Here is a 21,490-nt window from a genome sequence, read left to right as displayed (position 1 = left end):
ACGGACCTGGACATCTGGCTTCAAGAAATGAGCTGCTCTTCTTTCCAAGAGAGCCCGCTTAGGGGTGGGCGTGGGGGAGGAGAAGGAGCCTAAAAATAATTCCTATCTGACTCATTTTGCTTAGAGTCTGACAGCCCTGCCTGCCAGGTGGGGGTTTGCCTGCCCCATTTTCTTCTCTATCTTTAGCAGGGACTTAATGAGGGCAATTTCCTTGCTGGGATATAAAGACAAACCACAGGCAACGGGAGCGTGGATCTGTCTCACTGTCCCCTGGGCTCCTGATGACAGGATGACAATGATGGTCACTGCAGGGTTGAGCAGTCAGGAGGGCTTCGGGGATGGTGTCATCCCAGGATGGGGCAAAGGAAGCAGAGGTCCCCTCAGTGAAATCCAAGCCAGGTGACGACCAGTGGAGGACGTGCCTCCCTCTGCCCCCTTCTCTTCCCCCCAGCTCTACCATCACCACACGAACAAGATAAATGACTCAGACCCCAAGTCGTATCACTCACAACATATTCCTTGACTTTCAGTATCTCTCTCCCTGTTTTAAAGAGCAAACACGATCAGTTCTCATTATTCACGGTAGTTATGTTCTACAAAGTCCCACAAACACTGAATTAGGGAATACTGAACCATTGCTTCTAGGGGAAATACAGGGCTAGGTTCCTGCGAGCCTCTGGTCACAACATTTTCTCCAACTGATCAATACATGACCTCGTTTTACATGTGTTTCTGCTTAAAGACCCTTTATTTAATATATACTGTTGATTCATTAACACTGAACTAAGCCAACAGCACCAGAACTCACGCCTGAAGGCAGCTCAGCTAACACACGCATTTTCTCTATAAGGCACGTCACAGCCTTCTTGTGCTTAGGAACACTAGACAGCACTTCAGCGCTGCGCTTGGGGGTATTTTAAACAGCAAATTCACCAAAGAAGAGCACGCCAACGTGAAAAACATGGCAGTAAATAGATCAGAAAAAGGACACTTGTTTACAGTATGAGAGCTGGAACAGGAAGGCAGAGCATCTCCTCGTTTGACCTCAGCTGGGAACACGCATGTTGGGCGACTTGAATTTTTCCCCACTCTATGCATGTTGACGAATGACCTTGAAAGCTCTGTGAGTATTGATTTTGGGATCACAAATGAACTTTAGCAAATAGGCGAATGTGCAAATATGCAATCCACGAACAAGGAGGATCGACTGTACTTCCAAAAGGGCTACTTTAACAACTTATGTGAATGGCCTGACGGAGAGATCCTGCTCTGAACTGGGTTAATTCCTGATCAGTTCCTGGTGGGAAGATCTAAGACTTAGCCATCTTCATAGGATGAAGGACTGCATGACTGTAGGAGTGATCTGAGGTGCTAAAGGGAACATCAAGCTCCAGAAAGCAACTGTGACTTACAGACAGGGGCTTAAGGAGGCACTGGGCATCCTCCAGGGTCCTTGCCCCATGAGCCCAGATGTGAAGAGGAGGAGGGGTAGGGTGGACTCCAGAATGGGATGAGGAGTCTCCCGTAACCAGTGATGACCATCAAAGCATGAGGTGGAATTGTCAGAGCTTGTCAAGGAGTGGGCTTAACAAGTGTTAATGACAATTCTAAAATTATATTTTTGTATTTAGAGTGAGAAGGAGGAGGGAAGCATGAGGCTGCTGATGGGATGGATGATGTGAAATTAAGGGGGCGGCCGAAAGAAAGGTTTGCCTTCTGTTGGAGAACAAGTGTTGGACCAGGAAAGGTAGACGCCGCTAGAGCATCTGTACAATGTTGAGGGCTTATGAGATCGTGGGAGAGCAAAGAGGGCTCTGAGTTCTCATCTTCTTGCCTGAGGGGTGGAGCAATATTGCTCAGGGAAAGAGAACTCCTCATGTGAGGTCGTAAATGTCCCCTGACCACATCTGAGGAATCCTGGAGACTGTAGCTACGTGCATACAGTTCAATTTTCAAAAATCAGAAAAATATAGATATCATCTCTCCCAAGGAGATTCCCAAACAGCTAATTTGGAAGAAAAGATGTGACTACTAATAGCTAGCACAGATTCACACAGACCAAGTCACGACCAGACCAAATCTACATCCTTTTCTGAAAGGGTTACTAGCCTAATATATTTGGGGAATGCTGCAAACATTGAGATTCAAGGAGTGTTTCCAGGGGCTTGCCGCATCACTCCATCCTGGGACCTGCCTTATTCATTAAAATAAATTTTTTTTTTTATAATTTTATTTATTTATTTTTTCCCCTAAAGCCCCAGTAGATAGTTGTATGTCATAGCTGCACATCCTTCTAGTTGCTGTATGTGGGACGCGGCCTCAGCATGGCCAGAGAAGCGGTGCCTCGGTGAGTGCCCGGGATCCGAACCTGGGCCGCCAGCAGCGGAGCGCGCTCACTTAACCGCTAAGCCACGGGGCCGGCCCAAAATAAATTTTTTTAATTGAGATATAATTCACATACCAGAAAACTCACCCTTTTAAATTACATCATTCATGATTTTTAGTATATTCACAAAGTTGCATATACATCACGACTAATTCCAGATGTCCTATTTGTTTTTATCAGTGACCTAGATGATGTCAGAGCTTGCAAAATTAAATCTGACGGCTGACACTAACTTTGTCCCCAGGGAAAGAGCCTGGCACCCAGGGAGGGTTTGGGCACATGCTGGCAGAGGACAGGGAGGAGGGATGAGATTCTTAATTGGTCCTACAATTAGAGGACACCAAGCCACAGTCACGGTCAATCATAGGACAGAGTGAGCAAGAGCTGCTGGAGGCTCTGCTTACCCTGCAGAGCCCACAATGTGTCCTGACTGCACCCAGGGGACAGATGCAGGGAGGGGGTGACACTCGGAGATGTGGGGATGGCTTGCTCTCCTGCCTCTCGCCCAGCAGAGCCATCTGACACTAGCTGGGAATGACCACCACATTCTTTTTTTCTTCCTTTCAAAGTTTGCACATGAAGTAAATTAACCATTCTGAGACCTCAGTTAATGAAACAAATTAATTTGGAGAACAGCTCTCCCGTCTCCCCAGACACACGGGCATCATGCGATGGACCGCTAACGCCTCCATTAGCTGCCCCACTCTAACCATTAGGAGTGGGGCTCTGGAGCCTGCAGGGTCTACCGAGATTTCTAACAGTCTGGCCTGGGGCCCAACAGGAGCCAGGAGCTCCAGCTTTTCCCTTCTGTTTAGCTCCGGTGGGGGTAGTGGCTGCTGTGAGCCTCTCCCATCTGGCTCCGTTTCTGGGGAGCTTTGTGGGGGTGACTTCTGGGGAGGTGGGAATCCCTGGCTCCCACACCTGTTTAACTGTGGTTTCCACGCTCCTCTCATCCTGACGCTCTCCCATCTCCTTTCCACATCTTCCTCAGGTCTCACAGCTAGGTCAATGCCCACCTCCTCCAGCAAGCATTCTGTAACCACCTCCTATTGGCTCTCTTCTCTGAACCTCCTTGAGCAAACATGCTGATGCTACATAGTCATGCACCATGTTCTGGTGGCTTCTGAAGCCAGAGAGCATTGTGCAAACTATACCTCAGGCCATTGAGAGCAGGGACCACGCCTGACACTTCTCTGGTGTTCTCTGGAGCATGGAATGTAGCACAGAGCACTGCTCCATCATTCCTAGCTGGAGAGTTAATAGTGCTTCACTGTGGCATCCACTGTGATTGCCACCCAGGTCTCCCTTCAGGAACAATGCACTCCCCTGCCCCTTAGCTGTCAGGCCCTACGGAAACTGCCCTGGATGAAGAGAGCTGCTGGCCCAAGGTCACACTCCACCCCCAGGCTGTCCCCATCCGATGACCAATGGACATGGTGATAAAAAGACCTGCCCCTTCACTCCATCTTGGGACAAGCGTAAAGAGTCACCCCAACTTCAGAGCTCCCCATAGGGTCAGCACTGGCCACCCACACTGCACTGGGGGTCAACTTCTCCCTCTGCCCAATCCTGCTCCCTTCCCTTCCTGTCTAGAGGTACTGATCCCAAGGGTACTCCTTAGTAAGTGCCTTGCCCTCTAATCTCCATCCCAGAGTCAGCTTTCCCTGTTAATTGCCTCAGTTCGTTCATCTCTTCAAATGGAGCGGGCATGGGGCCAGAGGAGTAGAGAAAATCCCCATACGCCCTGGAGGTGAGAGACCTCACTCAAGGTCAACACAGGCAGTGGGTCAGCAGTGTGGCCAGGACTCGGCCCTCCAGTGATTGCTCCTCTACCCTACATCCTGTGGGCAGGGAGCTTGGGGCGGGAGACAACCCCAGCAGGAACCCCCTCCCAGTCAGCAGGTCTCCAGCTTGGGTGGGGACAGAGCACAAGGAGGCACACTGCTCTTTGAGGAACGCAGGAAACACTCATTTAGTACATTCACATCATGAAATGCATAATTTTGTCTGAAATCAGCAAACATCTTTGACTGGTTTCCCAAAATAAACAAATGGTTATCAATCGGCCAAGTTTTGAGAACATGTTTAAGGAGAAAACCTTTGAACTGCTTGTGAGTTTAACCTTTTTCTGCAACATGAGGAAAAGACATCCACAACTCAGTTTTAATCATAGAGCCCCTTGGAGCAGCCCACGGAATGCGGGAGCGGAGTCTGCTGACAGCGGCTCTAGAGGAGCTCTCCTTCCCTGCCAGCCCCCACCTTGGGGGCAGAGCTTTACAAGTTGATCCAGGAGAAGGAACAACCAATCCTGGGCTCCCCGCCCCTGGAGGGAACGCAAGGCAAAGCTCTGCTCCCTGGGCTTATAAGCAAATCCAGCACTCGGGATGGAGGGCCGAAAGCCCACACTTCGCTGCAGACATCTTCTCCCCACTGTCACCTTACAGGGTTTCCTGAGCCTCTTGGACCCCCTCTGATGTGAAGAGTGGGCTGGCACAAAGACCATCTCCAGGAGGCTTACAAAGATTAGCTTGTTTAAGCCTCCCAATTAGGAGACCCATCTTACAGAAGAGGAAATAGAGTTTTCAAGATATGAAGCAATTTGCCCAGATCACAGAGTTAGTGGGTGGAGGAGGTGGGACTCACACCCAGTGTCTAATTCCAGGGCACGTGCCTCAGACGTCAACCACCCGGAAAAAAAGCAGTGAAGGCAAGTCCAAACACCGCGCGAGTCACCTGGAACTGGGATATAATGCAGACTCGAGAGCCCAGTTTGAAAATTCCTGCTCCAGGCTGCGGGGTATCACAGAGCCCAGGTCCAGCAAATTGCCCCTGCTAGGGGGAGTTCACAGCCATCAGACACAACTCCAAGTACTCTGCAGGAAGACAGAAGGCCACAGCCCCCTGCAGGCATTCCAAGGAGAGACACCATGGGTATAGAGGGGCCATTGCTCTTCATGGGACATTACAGCCACACCCCAATTATGCACCTACCAGCTCCCCGCTGTTGGCCTTTTCTAGGTCAAAGGTCCACCTGAGGTTGTGGAGTCGAAAGGGCTGAGCATTGGAGTCAGTAGAGGGGAGTTCAGCCTCTACTTCTAGCTGAACCATCTTGGCTGATGTCTCTGGCCTCAGTTATTCCATCTGTTAAACAGGGAAACAGTACCTGCTCTCCCCCACAACAGAGGGAGAGATCAGAGGCATGACACAGATGATGGCCGTGCCCTTTGGCCACCAAACCTGATTCTGGTCGCCTCCCCCTCTGCCACCTAGGAAATGCAAGCCCCTCTGGGTGTAGTTTAAGCCCCAAATACTAGGAAAGTTAACCTGCTGTATAAAAATATTAACTATCAAGGTCAAATAGAAAGGTCTGGGGCTTAGCAAGGCCACTAACTCTTAGCAAGGCTGGGAGTTAGGGTCGACATGACGATATTCTGCAGCCATTCCTCAAACGTCAGAATCACACGCTCTACCACGAAGGACTCGGAAGGGCCCTGGTGTTGGCTTCCTGCTTTCCGACAATGAGGTCCTTAAACTACCTGGCTGCCTGCTCTTCTCCTGAAAGTCCCCATTGCCTGGGGACTCCAGGACGGCTGAGGGCTGGATTGCACCGTACTCCAGATCGTGATAAAGGTGGAGCGCCCCGGCCTCACCCGGCTCTTGCTCGATGCGCGTCTGTATAAATCTTTCATGAGTTTACTGGCATGAACGTTCTTTCCCTGCAGCCTCCTCTTCTCTGGCCCCGTCCCTGAGCCTCTCCTCACAGGACATACTTTCCATCCTTTTAATCATCTTTATTGCCTTGCTTTGGACCCTGTCCCAGGTCCACATCCTTTTCGAGGTGTGCTGACCTAACCGGGCATTTGTTAACACGAGCGCGGCCTGGCGGAAGGTCAGCTTCCCGGTGCGTGCATGTCACGCTCCTCTTCCTACGCTCCTGGGTCACGCTGCTGCTTTCCGGAGGCCTGCCACTGTCCCGGGACTCCTGCTGAGGGAGGTGACCTGGCCCACAAGTGGAGGTGTGGCTGACCTGGATGCTGGGCGGCAGCCTGCCACGGCCTGGGCCCGGGGAAGCGGGTCAGAGGGTGACTGCTCATTTGGAAGCTCAGGGACTCCCCACACCTCCAGACACAAACTCAGGGGACCACAGGGCAGGGGAGGAGGGACACCAAGCCTCTGCTCTCCCTGATACCTCCCTAGGCCCCCGTGAACTCCCTTCCCCTTTAGGGGGGCGCCCCCTACTTCTTCCCTGCACCAGGAACCCAGAAACCAGGAATCAACCTCTGTGAAGCCGCACAGCAAAAAGGAGGCACTCACAGTGCAATAACCACACTCTGGACAAGCCAGGAAGAGGGTTCGTGCCAAATCTCCTCGCTCAGTTCCCCCTTCTGATGCCGCTACATAAAGTGCCTGGTGGTTCTGAGTTCTAAGCCAGCACTGCCTTCCGCCCAGCTAGTTGTACATTTACTGTCCTCTGGAACTGTTTCAGTCCCACTAAATCCACCAGCTGATGAAGAGGCATTCCGGGTGCCCAGTCCTCCACCCACTCAGAGCTGCGGCCACCACCCGACACTCCTCACTCAGGGCCCACGCGTGGAGGGAAGGATCGGGGACCCTGGTCAGCCACAGCCCTAGTCTTGAGGGAGCTGCATGAGAACAGACACTTCCAGTTTCTGAGCAAGGATGTTGGCTGGGCTCTTTCTTGGCTCTCGGAACACATTCTCTATTCAGTAAAGGTAAAACCACAAGCCATCACCTTTATCTAAGATGAAATTCCCTGTAGAGGAACACTTCATTTTAATTCCTCAGGCAGAAGTCTTTTTTCTCTTTCTTCTCCCTCTCTCCTTTCTTTCTTTCTCTCTCTCTCTCTCTCTCCCTCCTTCCCTTCCTTCCTTCTTTTATATTTCCATCCGGAAATCATTTATGCACGTTCAAGCAAAAAATATACTCTAACCCCTCTTTTGCACAAATGGCCACACACTGTAAACATTTTTCTGCATTTGGAGTTTTCCATTTGAAATATAGCTTAAGATCTTTCCATGTCAGAAAGCCTTCAAGGAAACAAAAGCCCGCCTTCCCAGGATGCCCAACCTCAGTGGCTTGTTCCTACCCCGGGCTACCTCATGGCACTTTTTCTGGCCCCTCGCTATCACCCAGGACTCTGAGCTCCAGGGAGACTCTGGTCTCTGCCTTGGTTTAAGCGAGCTCCTCCATGCATGTGAAAACAGCAGCATGTGCAGTTGCTGATCTGTGTGTTGCCTGTCACAGCAGAGCTGAGTACAGCCAGGGACGACTCTCAGTGACTGGTGGGGAGGAAAGACAGATACTCTTGGAATCGTGAGCACCAGAGCCTCCTGGAGGCCACGTCTCAAAACACACGCCAGCCGGGTCCTAGTCCCCGAGGACTGCTATTGTTGCTGCAAGGTCCACGGAAAGAGCAGTTCTGCCGAACTGCAAAACCTGCCTGGACTCCTGAAGGGCTCCATTCCCGGGCCAACCAAGAAAAGTGTAGCCGCCGCTGCCCAACCAGCAACCAACCCACCGTGCCCCCTCTGGTGACTGGGAAAAGCAAAACACAGACTAGAACTGATGGGCTACAGATGACGACAGAGGACACGAAAACCCAAAGCTCGCGATGGAGTCTCTCCTACCTTCGATCGTTTCTCCTCCTCCGGAACAACTTCTTGGTGTGCGCGATCTCCACTTCATGGGGCATTGGGTGGTAGCCCTGTGTTGTGGGGGAAAGAAGGGGGGATTGTTAGTAACTTCTGAAAGAGAACCAAGAACTTCTAATGCTAACACTATCTATGACAAAAAGAGATGGAGGGCTTGGAAAGACAACCAAATCCAGACTGAAAGATGGAAAATACCAGAGTTAGTGAACGGAATTACAGAACCAAAGAAGAGTAAAGACACAAAGGGGACCTTAGAATTCGTCTTATCCAGTCACTCAGATTACAGATGAGAATGCTCAGGTCCAGAGAGGTGAATGAGCCAGTTCAAGGTCCTGCAGGGAATTAGCAACAGAGCTGGGACCAGATCCTAGCTTCACCGGCCGTGTGACTGAGGACAAGTTACTTCTCTAACATCAAGCTTCCTGATACAATAGGAATGTAAGCATCTTTTCTGAGCAGTTGAGAGGACCAAGGAGATGCAGCCCCCTTGCAAACCACAAGCCTCACGCAGAGGGAATGGCTAGGAACCAGGTCTCCTCATCCTAGTCCAGGACCCCCCGTGCAATTTTTGTCCAAGATCCTCATTACTTATACTCCTGGGGAGTAGTTAGGGGAAACACGCAAATAGCCAAATGCCTTTTAAACCTTAAACTGGGGAAAATCCTAAGGATGGTCTTTTGTATATTGTCGTCATGACAACAACTATCTACATATTGACAGCAAGGTTGGAGAGAGACCCTCTACTTATAACGTGGGGTGATCCTACAAATACCAGGCCCCAGGCAGAATTATTTGCAGAAGCTGGGCTGGTGGCCAGCTCTGTTCTTACCACCTCCCTTCCCCTTAGGAAAGTGTGTTCTGGTGGGATATGGGAAAGAGCACTGCCATCCCATTATGGGCAGCCTGTGGGGGGTGGGCGATAGGGTGTTCCTAGGCCTGGGGGTCTGGGAGGAAAGGGTGGTCCAGCTTGGGCCAGGGATACCTGGATACAGGCCCTGATGCAGAGTCCACAGCCTGAGTGTCACCCCCATGCCACCCACAGGGCCCTGGGCATGCACAGGGTGAGAGGGCATGACAGGGCCCAGGGGGCTGGAGAGTGCTCACTGAGAGTCCATTTGCTCTCCCCTACTCCCCCAGCACACACACTTTACAGACAGAAAGACTGAGGCCCAGAGGGCTCATTCAGTGATTTAGAGACAGGCAATTCTGTGGGGCTGGCGGCCCAGACCCTCTATGGTGAGGGCATATGCAGCACTCCGGATACAGGCTCCACAGTGGAGGGCCCTGCTGGCCCTAGAGACTCCAATCCCCGACCCAGCGGAGGGGCAGAGTGGATGTTGGGGCTGTGCTAGGACTGGCCAGTCTTGGGGAGCTTCCTGGGGGGCACTGGGAGGACAATAGGCTCAGGAGGACACAGGGACCCTAGTGTTTCGGACATTGGCCTAGACTCCCATTGAGTCCAGAGAAGGAATGACACATTTCAAAATATATTTTAATGACAACCCCTCCCTCCCACCCTGTCTCTTGCCTCCAAAAATCCAGCCAGAAAGGCATGAATGAATTCCGGGCTCCAGGCAGCCACAATGGGCCGCTGTGGCTTTAGGATGTGCTTTGTTGAATGGTTTTCTCAAAGGATATTATTTGCTTGCTTTAATACAAAACACTAACAAGGAAAAACACCAAGTCTTCCCCTCTCATTTCCCCTCTCCCACCCTGACCCAGCTCCGGGCTGGCCCCTTCCCTCCCTCCCTCCCTCCCTCCCGGCCTCAGGTCACTGCAGGAACATACTGGGTGTGCCCCACACAGACAATGGAAGGAAGTGGAGGCTCCCTCTCAAGCTGGCGGCCTGGACGGGGATCTCAGCTCTGAGGCCAGGCGGAGGGAGCTGTCCGCAACACTTGGCCTTCCACGAGCCCAGGAGGTGCCGGCCTCCCCCGTCCAGGCCTCAGAGTCCTGGACTCTGACCTGCATCCTGGTCTCTCCCCCAACACTGGCCACAACAGTAGGGAGCTGCCCTTGGGACCCAACCTCAGCATGGAGTCCTAGCTCTCTGCCAGGACTCCATGTGGCCCAGTGGCATGCCGGGCCACTGAGGGCTTCTAATGAAGCCACTGCGGTGACATCTGTGTCCATCCATCCATCCCCCCAAATTAATATATACGTATGTACATATATAAAATATTACAGTAGTTAAAGCATGGGCTCTGGAACTAGACTGTGAACATTCAGTCTGGCTCTTCCTCTTCATGGCTGTGTGACTTTGAGTAGATGATCTAATCTCTGTGTGCCTCAGTTTCCACATCTTTAAAACGGAGCTAATAATAGCATCAGCCTCCTAGGACCCTTGTGAGGGTTAAACAAGTTAATAAACATGTAAAAGATGGAGAGTAGTGCCTGGTACAGAGTAAACCTCAATAAGTATCTCTAGTGTCGTTGTCATCACCATCGTCATTATCATCATCGCTGTCTTTCCCATGATCCTGACACTCTGCTCAGGGCTGCTCTGGTCCCTGTCCTCATGGAGCCCCTAGTCTTGGCAGAAAGAGTCCAGTGGAGGTGGTTTGCAGGAGGGAGTGGGAAGCTCAGGTCAGGAAAGGCAGAGAGAATTAGCAGAAAGCCTGGTGACCCAGGTGGTGTGCTGGGGAAGGATGCAGCTCTCTTTCTGAGGCTGGCAGACCCCAGGGAGAGGCCAGAAATCAGTTGAACAAAGTGACAAAGGTGACAGAACAAAACCTCGCACCTCTGAGGTCCTCCCTCCCCAGGAACAATCCATGCCAGGGCTACAGGGGAGTCGTCCTGCCCACAAAGCCACCTGGGCCCCAGCCTGTTGACATCACGGTGAATAAATGAATGACTGCTTTCTTCCTGGGGCACTTACACAGAACTTTCAGGCTCTCCTGCATAAAACCGGGTGCACTGTATTTATACAAGCTTCACCGGAGGACCCTCTTCAATCAGCCACCTTGTTCCTCAACCTCAAGCTGGTGGTTGGTACCAAGTGACACACACAACTCCAGATGCTGCCCACATTCCCCCCAGAACAAAGGCATCTGGGGGCAAATATGAGGCCAGCAGAAGAAAAAAGAGGGAGAAAAGTTGTGCTTAGCCACACATCTGCCATCAGGTTAGCTGCTGACCCAGGCTAGCAGAGGTTCTTTAAAGTCATTGGTGAGAGGTGAGACTTATACATGAATATTCATAGCAGTATTCATAATAGCCCCAAATGGAAACAACCCAAATGTCCATTAACTGATGATTGGATAAATACAGTGTGGTATGGCCATACAATGGAATATTATATGGCCATAAAAAGGAAGGAAATTCTGATATATGCTACAGCATGGATGAACCTTGAAAACATCATGCTTGGGGAAAGAAGCTAGTCACCAAAGACCACATACTGTATAATTTCATTTCTACGAAACATCCACAATAGGCAAATCTGCAGAGACAGAAAGTAGGTTAGTAGTTGCCAGTGGCTGGGGACAGTGAGAATGGGGAATGACTGCTAATGGGTGCTGGGTTTATGTTTCGGGTTATGAAAATATTCCAGAATTAGACAGTGGTAATAGTTGCACAACCTTGTGAATATACTAAAAACCATTTAACTGTACACTTTAAAGGGTGAATTTTATGGTATGTGAATTATATCTCAATTTTAAAAAGGTGGAAAAAATTATCTGGGAGCAGGATATTCCAGGTAGACAGAACAGCAAGTGTTAAAAAAAAAAAATATCCAGCCACAATGAAAAGTGTCCCTCACTCAATTACTCTCCAAGAAGCAGTTGCCCTAAAACACTGTCCATAAGATAGAGCTGGAAAGGGTGGCATGTCCTAGGCAAGGGGGACCCAATGACAGGAGTGACTAGGAAGGAATCTGGAAAGGAGTGTGGTATCTCCAGGCCTGGCCAGGGGAGATGGTGTTCTGGCTTTAGTATTCTGCTTTTCAGATAGGATAGATCCCTAAAGTGGAGAAGAGGAAATTTATCAGGCTCGTCAGAATTATTCTTTAAGAGCATACAGTGGCCTTTGCTCTAATTCTTTACTCAACAAATCCTTCCATTTCAGGCTTTGAAAGAGTCCCATGTGGACTTCAGTCCAGGTATGAATCCCCCCATAAATGAGAGCACTGGCCTTTCGATTTACCAGCTGGTTTGTGTGTTTTGTCAGTAGGAGTCAGGCACGCCTCTGCAGCAACACCCTGCACCACCCGGGCCCTGCCTGCTCCTTCCTCCACTTCTCTACATGAGAACGCTTCTCCCTTTAGCTCTGAGACCTGGCTGCAGTTCCCCCTCTGTCTAACCTCTGACCGCTTTTGATAAGTAAATGGGCCTGGGAGACAAGTAGATTACATAAACCAAGGCTCTCCAGGGAGGGAGGGAAGATAATACTCCTGCATGCAGCGCTGGCAGAGTACACATGAAATACACACACACACACACACACACACACACACACACACTCTCTCTCGTCCCAGTGGCCAGCACTGGTGTAAGATGCAGCACGGCGGGGCAGCACGTTATTGCTTTGGTTGAAGAAACATGTTATGTAAAATCCGCTTATTCTGGGGCAGGCTGAGGCTGATAGCTCACAACCAGGGGCAGGGGGTATTTCTGAGGGATTAAAGGCAGGCCAGGCAGAGCTGCTGGCCCCAGGCTGAGAGTACAAGGGCCTTGTCCTGAGATGACAGCTATAAACAAACAAATCTTGGGTCTAGGGGTGAGGATACAGGGAGGGAGGGCACAAAGCCAGCGCACTGAGTGAGGACAGCATGTGTGCCTGGTGGCTCTGCGACTAGCTGACTCTGTGAAAAGAGTGACACTCTTCCACTGGGCCACAGACTCCCCTCCATCCATCCATCCACCCTTCCATCCATCTACTCAGCCTATAAATATTATTGTTTCAGGCACTGAGGATACAGTGGTAAAAAAGAAATAGGCACAATGATTGTTCTTTTAGAGCACATATTCGAGTGAAAGGAGACAACAAACAAATAGGTACATAATGTGATAAATGATGAAAAATGCTATGGAGCAGAACAAGGCAGGGCAAGGGGATGAGAGCAGCAGGGGTGGGGGTGGGGGTGGTCAGGGAAGACCTCTGCTACTTGACATTCACCCATCAATCCATCCACTCATCTGTCAATCCTTGGTTCTTCCTCACTCAGCACTGAAAGCCCACTATGTGTCAGGTCCATCAGATGGAGAATTCCAGAGGAACAGACTCAGGACCAGCCCTAGGAGCTCAAGGTCCTAGGCTGGTGCCCAGCCATGCCCTCTGGGTCCCAAGAAGTGAGGAGGAGTGGCCGAGAGCCAGCCCTGACCTGTGCTGGAGCCCCAGCTGGGCAGCCCCACTTCTGACCACGATGCCTCCCACCAGGCCTGAGGATGGAGAGCTGTGTCATCGGGCACTGGTTCAGATGCCCTCTCGATGTCTGCCCTGCAGAACGCCTGCCTGCGTGTGCTTGCTGTGTCCCGTGAGATGACCCTGGGCATAGCCCTGTTGGCTGGCCTCTGCTCCTCTTTTGCTAGAGGGTGGTATTCACGGCCGTCAAGCTCGCCTTGTCCTTCACTCACAGGTTGTTTTGGGGGGGGGGGGGCAGTGGGGGACTGGCTGCTGCTGTGCCTGACATCCTTTCAATCTTGCTGGACGAGGCTTAGAAATGCCCAACAGAGCTCAATCCCACGGCCTGCAGCTTCACGGAACCCCAGGGAGATAGTCCTGATATTCCCATGACCTTTGACCTCTGACCACTAACCCCGGACCTGGGTCTGATAGGTCCTAACTATATCACAGGTCTCTTATCTTTCTCTCATACACCAGCTCTTTGCAAAGGGAGAGAGTGTTAGACAAATGAAAGAGAATCTCGCTCCTATTGTGTGAAGTATCCCTCCAGACTGCGGAAGACCCGGACAAACTGCGCACATGGCGTACGGCGTACGTGGCCTTTAGCAGGAGGTGGCGCAGCCCTGAAGTGCTGGAGTTGGAAAGGAAGGCTGAGGGTCCTGGCTCAGGTGAGGCAGCGGCGCGAGGTCTCAAGCGAGGCGTCTTCACCTGATCAGGTGAGCCCTGCGGCCCCAGCCCTGCTCTCTCCAGCGACCCGCCTGTCTGCCGCCACCGCCTGGATATCGACTCTTGGCCCTGGCCTCTTGGAAATCACCGTCCCGCTTCTGCACGAGCTTGTGTATTGGCCCCACCAGGCTCCTGTCATTCCTAAGAGTGCTATTATATACATGGAAACTAATGGCTTCCTTCCCTCCAGAAAATTCCAGATGATGCAGAGTGGAGGGCCCCTGGATTCATTTGGCTCAGAAGAACTGGACATTGGTTCTGCCGTGCCCACTGGACAAGCCCGAGTAGCTGGAGCCCCAGAGAGGCAGGACAGACCCTCGGGCAAAGCCACCTGGGACTCCCCAGGCTCCCTGGTCTCCAGCCTGACCCAGCCCGACTAGGGGAGACGTGCCCTGGGTGAACGGCACAAAGGAACCACAGCACTCGGCAACTTAAAGGGCCATAAAAACACCAAGTACAGCTCCTCTGATAATGAGCTTGTCTCAGCGGAGCCTTCCTCCTGCTGGGGGTCATGTTTTTTCATAGCTTCTAAGATGTTATCCTACCAATGTCTTGCTCCACGTGGGCAGGATGTGTGGGTCACGTCCAAGCCGAAATAAACAGGTAATGTTTCTAAAATTCCTGGAATCTTGGGGCTGCACGGCTATTCAAAGAAGCTGACCTGTTCAGAAAGAAAGGTGGAGAGGCGGGTGGGCTCGCCCACATTTAAATTTGTGGTTTTCTAACTTATCTTTTAATTTATTTTTTTTAATCAGTAGAGACTCTTTTAAAAACAATACATCAGCTGGAGTCCCAATATAAAAACATAGATAAAAGCAGAAAGGGAAAAGATCCAGAGGCTGCCCTGAGCCACGGCACCCACCCCCTGCTCCAGCTGCCCCCCACCCGCACCCTAGAGCTTGAACCTAAACTCCACCCACTCTGAAAAGATACCATATGGATGCTGGCTCCACAAGAACTAACATTTTTCTAGAAGAGGAGCTTAACTTAAGCTCTCTGGACGGGTTTTAGTGGAGTCTATGACCCCCCCTGAATTGCACATGAATATTTTGCCTGTAGTGGTCTTCGGGGTGAGAGCCCGCAGCATTCATCTGACTTCCAGGGGGTCTGTGCCTGCCCTGCAGTGGTTACAGAGGCTAGGTTGGTGGCATCGCTGGCATGTGCAAGCCCTCCTTGGATGCACTAAGCCAATAAAACCTGCCCCCTTTTTTTTTTCTTCAAGTTGGGTTTCTCACTGTAACAGCCAAAAGAATCTCGACTAACAAATCAAACACACCCTTTAAGCAACCTGGGTCCCAGATCTGTTGCCAAACTTTGGTACCACCGGGCAGTTGGTGGTGCCCACTCATCCAGCCTTCTTCTCCGTCTTGTGTAAAATGAGCATGAAAATACTTATTCTTTCTACCCACTTCGTCATGACTATGTAAGCCTTCCTTTGATTTCATGGGCCAATACATTTCCTTTTTTATCTTTAAAATATTTTGAGGTGGGTTTCTGTCACTTGCAACCAAAAAAGTCTTAAATAATTCAGTGTGATACAACTTCAGGTGTTGTGGTTGATCTTATTATATCCGTGAAGTCATGGAAAGCAAACACGACCATCCCCACCCCTCCCATGGATAGCCATGTCAGGAAGAATCCCCTGGGACTGTCAAATACAGATGACACTTAGTGGATAACTTCTGAAGAAACAGAAAAGAGGGGAGAACATTGAGGCAAAGGACAGAGACTAAGAACCAACTGAAAAATGTTAGAAAATTATTTCTATGTTATATGCTATAAAAAGTGAAGGAAACAATTACTAATGTGCTGCTTTTTTCAACTACCATGGTCAGTCTTCCATTTTGCAATCGGGGCGGTACTGTGAAGGGTGTGTGCATGTGTGTGTGTGCGTGTGCGTGTGTGTGTGTGCGTGTGTGTGTGCGTGTGTAGGGATGACTATGACTCTCTCTGTGTCGAAGACCAAATGAGATCAAGTGGCTCAGGGCCTTGTCCAGGTGACAAGCCCATGACCAAGAGTCCAGAAGCAGTCCTGGACGCAGGTCACCCAGACTCACATGGTGTCCCTGCTGCTCACTGACACAGGGACAGACACGTGAGAATGGAACTGGGGCAGACAGATGCACTCCACTCCCCTGCCAAGCGACATTTATGGAGGGTCCCGGGAGCACTGCTGAACTAAGAAAGTCAACACCTTCCAGCTGCTGCAGACCAGGGGCAGGAGGATGCACGAGAAATGCAAGAGGTACAAGCGGCCGTTGGAAATGGCACAGTGTCTGCTCTGCAGCCTCCAGAAAAATTGCCTGGGCAAGACTGACACATATGGCCTGAATTCCGGTCCCTGAAAGGTGTGTCCATGACAGAGATAAGACGCAAATCCTCAAAAACTCCATAAACCAAGCTCAAGACAAAGCAATACCTATGCTCTGGCCTCTAAGGGGAAGTGACATTCTTTGAAAGGTAGGCAAGTTGGTGAATAGTTTCATGTACTTGGGGAGGTTCAAAGACCATCTTGGGAACAGAAGCAACGGTGGATTTTAGAAGAGGAGTGATGACTTTACAAACACTTAGAGGACGCCCACTGTATTCTGTGACCACACTACGCATCACAGACATAGAAAAATGAGACTGTATCTGTGTCCTGAAGAGGTCCACAGGCTGCTGGGGGGAACAGATAAACGATTTTACTACTCCAGACCCAGGGAAATCACAAGGGAGGACATCCAAGGTACAAGGAACCCCTGTAGGAAGGGCTGCCTAAGGCTACCCTCTGAGTTACCAGAAGGCTCTTATGTTAACAGAGGAGACTAAGAAAGATGGTGGCCCCAGTGGAAGTTACTGGGAGGCATGCATTGCTGGCTGTGCTCTGGCTTCTCCTGAATATGCTCTGGTGTGGCTCATTATACACACCGGCAGTAGTCGGGATTTGATAAGTGTAAGGGCTTCTATGGGCCATGGGCGGGGGGTATCTCCTGCCCAAACCACCTCTACCAGCCACGCTGAGATCCCAGGGTGAGTGCCATTCCACTGGGCAGGGATGCCTCTAAGGCCTCATGTGAATGAACGGGTTCAGCACTCTCCTGCCCCCTGCACGGCTGGCCAGAGCTGGCTGGTCAGAGGACACGGGGGACAATAAGGAGGCCATGACAAAGGAGCACCCATGAGCAGCAGGGCCCACATCCCAGCGTTTGCCGAGCCCAGGGGTCTTTAAGCAATGCAGATTCGGGGCTGCCCAGCAGGGATAGGTTTCATTTCAATGCCATCATTGCCACCTACTATGGGAGCCTGGATAGCTGCTTACCTTACTTATGCTTCTATTTTCCTCATCTAGAAAATGGCAATAATAAAGTATTATACCTATTTCAGAGGGTTGTTAAGAGGATTAAATCAGATTATTTGACATATAAGGCACCTTGCTCTGGCCTGGCACAGGGTAGGTGGCACAGGTGATTTCCCCAGTTGCCCACCTCACCCCCCATCCTCTGCATACCCCCCACACCCCTTTCCTTTCTTTGGCACAGTCTGTGAAATCACCCCATCTGTACCCAGAGCCCGCGTGCCAGGAAGGTCGGCCACCCCGAGACTACTTCTTCTTTTTTTTTTTTGTGAGGGAGATGGGCCCTGAGCTAACATCTGCCAAACCTCCTCTTTTTACTGAGGAAGACTGGCCCTGAGCTAACATCCGTGCCCATCTTCCTCCACTTTATGTGGGACGCCGCCACAGCATGGCCTGACAGGTGGTGCATCGGTGTGTGCCCGGGATCCGAACCGGGCCGCCAGCAGCGGAGCGCGCGCACTTAACTGGTATGCCACGGGGCGGGGCCGGCCCCCCGAGACTTCTTAAGTGTTTCCGTCCATGTCCCTCATGAGCCTGCTGGAAGCCGCAGACCAAACTCCCAGTAATGCCATCCTAGAATGTGGCAACCTGTGTCCACCAACCAACCACTCCCTGAGCTCCCTGGCAGTGTCCAGAACATTCTCAGAGGACAGAAGTGCAGCTCGCTGCAACCTCAGCCTCCTCCATGCAGGCGTTGAACTCCCACCCCAACTTAAGAGAAATGGTGAATGAAACACTCAGTAGACCAGCCTGGTCAGGGCCGCAGGGCACCAGGCAGCTCACGGGATATCTAAAGAGCTGAGCCACGACAGAGACAAGAGTGCGGCAGAGAGCGGGGGTGGGATGGGAGAAGGCCTCTCCTCTCAGGTTGACTGAGAACCTGCAGGGCACTGGAGAGACAAGAGGGCCGACACGTGGCTCCTCCCCTGAGGAACCAATCATGCTTTCATCCATTCACACCACACATCTGTGGCGAGGTGCCAGGAGCTGATCTGGATGCTGCGGATACAACGGTGAATTGAACCACAGATAAGGGCTTCCACTCTACAAGGGGGACGTGTTAGTCAACAAGATGCAGCTAAAAAGAAAAAGAATTTAAACAGAGACAAGTGTGCTGGGAAAATATGAAGAGGGTAACGCTTTCGATCGGAGATTCAGAAAAGGCCCCTCTAAGAAAGTGACATTTGAGTCAAACCAGAATGACCAGGTTGACAGATGGAGAGGGATTCAAGGCTGAGACTAACGTCCTCTACCGGGGGGAAAACTAGAGAGGTTACTCCCCTGCTGTTTATTCTTTAATACACAAAGCTTAGAGTTTCTTTAGTTTAAATAAAGGAGTAGGCCTAGATTAATAGTTCCATTTCATAAACAGGTAAAATTTAAATTTAAAAATGGGGAGTTGCTTTTTACTCTGCCTAAGGACATCCCATCTACCATCACCATCATTTCCTAAGCACATAACTTTAAAATAAAACATGGTCCTTTATATGGATTAACTTCAGCTCTATGAAAAAGTCACTTCGCTATCCTATAGAATGCCCTTTACACAGAGTTTCAATCAGACACTTGTCTACCTGACTCAAATTCACCTGTATATCCTTAGAAAGAAATAAAATTTAAATATTATATGGGGCTACGTACTCTTACAATGGAGTACACATTACACACTTATACGTATGTAACATTGCACAGGGTATGTACTCCAAACCAAGGATTCTGAACTTCCTGGGCAATGTAAGGAGTTTTCAAGAACAATTTTGAATATAAGTGATCACTTTCACCTGACCCTAATCCCCAAGCAAAATATGAATTCATCATTTTTCTCATTTTGCCAAAGACCAGTGGGCACACCTCTGGCTTACCTGTGTTGGCCTGAGCCATGAACCTCAGCAGCGAACATTACCTTCCTGGCATGAAAAGTCAAGCAAGCAGGTAATCCAGACTCTTGCCCTTCTTGCTAACGGCATTTCATCAAGCCATAACCAGTTTTTGTTTGGTTTTTGTTTTGAAGTGTACACAGGGGATTTCTTGGTAATTTGCTCATTGACTCTCCCCGTCCTGGGCCACTGTCCTACCCTCCTTGGGCCACTGACACAAACACAATACAATTAGTTTAGTGCCCACTCATTGACGGAGAAACACATAGCCCTCAGCTGCTGGCAGCTCCTAACACTGAAGTCGTCTCCCCAGGACATACAAAAGTGAGTCCTGTGCCAACCGCCGGGCCCTCCCGAGCTCAGCCTGCAGCCAGGCTGTCTCCTGTGACAGGAGGTTTCAGAAGGGCAGCACCCCCGACTAGACTGTGCAGCTGCTGGAACAGAAGAGGCCAGGAAAGCTGTGTACTTGCTGTCCCCTTCCTCCACGAGGTTTTAGGGGTGTTTTGCTCCTTCCTTTCTTTTAAAAAGACGGTGAAGTTTTGCACAATGTTAACCTTCAGGAGTAGAGAACTGCCGTGCAAGGCTGCACAGCTTCAGGCCCTGTGCACAACCCAAGGTGTGCAGGAAGGTCAATGTGCAGAAGCTGGGCCCAAGGCACCAGATCCAGGGCTGCAGGGCTGGGTGACCGACTCGAGGGCCAGGATTTAATGAAATGACCAGTACTCGTGGCTGCACCACAGCCTTTCCAACCACTTGTGTGGAGGAAGCGATTCTTCAGGATCTCACTGCCCCCTTCCCATGTCAGATCAAGAGCCCACCCAGAGGGACTGCTTTAAGCTTCTATTTATGGAAATGCAGCAGAAGGAGCACTGGGCTGGGGGCCAGGAGACCCAGGTTCCTGCCCTGCGGTTTGGAGTTAGACTGGAGAACAGTCAGCCGCAGATCTCTAAGGGCCATCCACTCCTCCCTGCCCCCGTGTGCCTGCCACCCCACCCTTGAACACACATTCCTAGAACCAGGCTTTTCCCTCTGCCTGGAGCATCTTCCCCACTTTTGTTCACCCCTGAAATCCTGTCCAGCCTTGGCCGTTGGCATAAATGCCTCTGTCCTGCAAAACTAACCCTAATTCCCATGAGAATTAATCCATTTGGTCACACAGCACATATAGACAACTCCATCCTGCCGTCCAAACAGACTAGGTAGTTGCTTAAAAGCTTGCCTCCTCAACCACATCATAAAGTCTCAGGGGCCACGTTTCCTTCACTTTTGTGCATCCCCCAGTGCCCTGGAGGTACTGTAGTCCTCCATAATTGCTTGTTGGATGAAAAGTTAAGATGACAGACTAGAGTTGGGCCATCTTCATTCTACCTACTGTGAACCAACGGCATTCACGGGTGACCCATGGGCCTGGGGCCTACAGACTGTGGCCCTCAACCAGACGATATCTCCTGTGCCACAAGAAGCCGGGATGCTCTACTGCCTCATCGGCCCTCAACCTGTAACCATGAGGCCCAGTGCTTAGCGACTACAACTCTCCTTCAGTTAAATGGAAAAGACAATGAAGACTTGGATCCCCCAGTCCTTGGTTGGAGTGCAAGCTCTCCAAGGATCCAGGTGGCCGTTCACTGGCCTGCACAGTGACAACAGCAACGTGGATGCTCGGTGCCCACCACTCAACTCCACAGGCCCCTAGTTTGTAACAAGTGTCTCACTTCTGCCAAACCAGCCCTACATACAAGGCCAGAGACAAGTCCAGCCAGGCAGTAGGACTGCTCACCTCCCCTCTCTGAGCCTCAGTCTCCTCTACTCTAAGATGGAGAACTTAAACCTACCTTCTGTCGTGAGGATTAAATGAGGTGCTGGGAATCAAATGAGATAGCATATAGGAACACACCTAGCCAATCCTCGAATACGTTTGTTGAACTCAAATGGGGAAGTGCTCATGCCCAGACTAGCCCTGAGGGAGAAGGGTCCAGGGTACCCCAGGTCCGCAGAGCTGAGGCCGGACAGGCTGAGAGGGGGTCAGTACCTACCCAGGGAGGAAGATGGTCTGGAGGAGTCACACAAGTAACAGTGGCCAGGAAGGTGAGGCCAGAAGTTACACTCTGCGGAGGCAGAGGGATGAATGGGCAGCAGGGTCCAAGGG

General features: G+C 50.8%; 1 protein-coding gene across 1 annotated transcript in view; it reads right to left on the bottom strand.

The window, feature by feature from the left end:
* The window catches only part of CTIF (cap binding complex dependent translation initiation factor), a 288,430-nt gene that overhangs the window by 130,867 nt on the left and 136,073 nt on the right, over nt 1-21,490 (bottom strand). The window contains exon 7 of the mRNA XM_058557072.1: nt 8,035-8,111. Within this exon, the coding sequence (XP_058413055.1) occupies nt 8,035-8,111 (77 nt within the window). The remainder of the gene's footprint in view (nt 1-8,034; nt 8,112-21,490) is intronic.

The sequence above is a fragment of the Diceros bicornis genome, chromosome 16 (genome assembly GCF_020826845.1).
Source record: "Diceros bicornis minor isolate mBicDic1 chromosome 16, mDicBic1.mat.cur, whole genome shotgun sequence".
NCBI lineage: Eukaryota > Metazoa > Chordata > Mammalia > Perissodactyla > Rhinocerotidae > Diceros > Diceros bicornis.
This window is presented reverse-complemented; position numbering and strand designations above follow the sequence as displayed.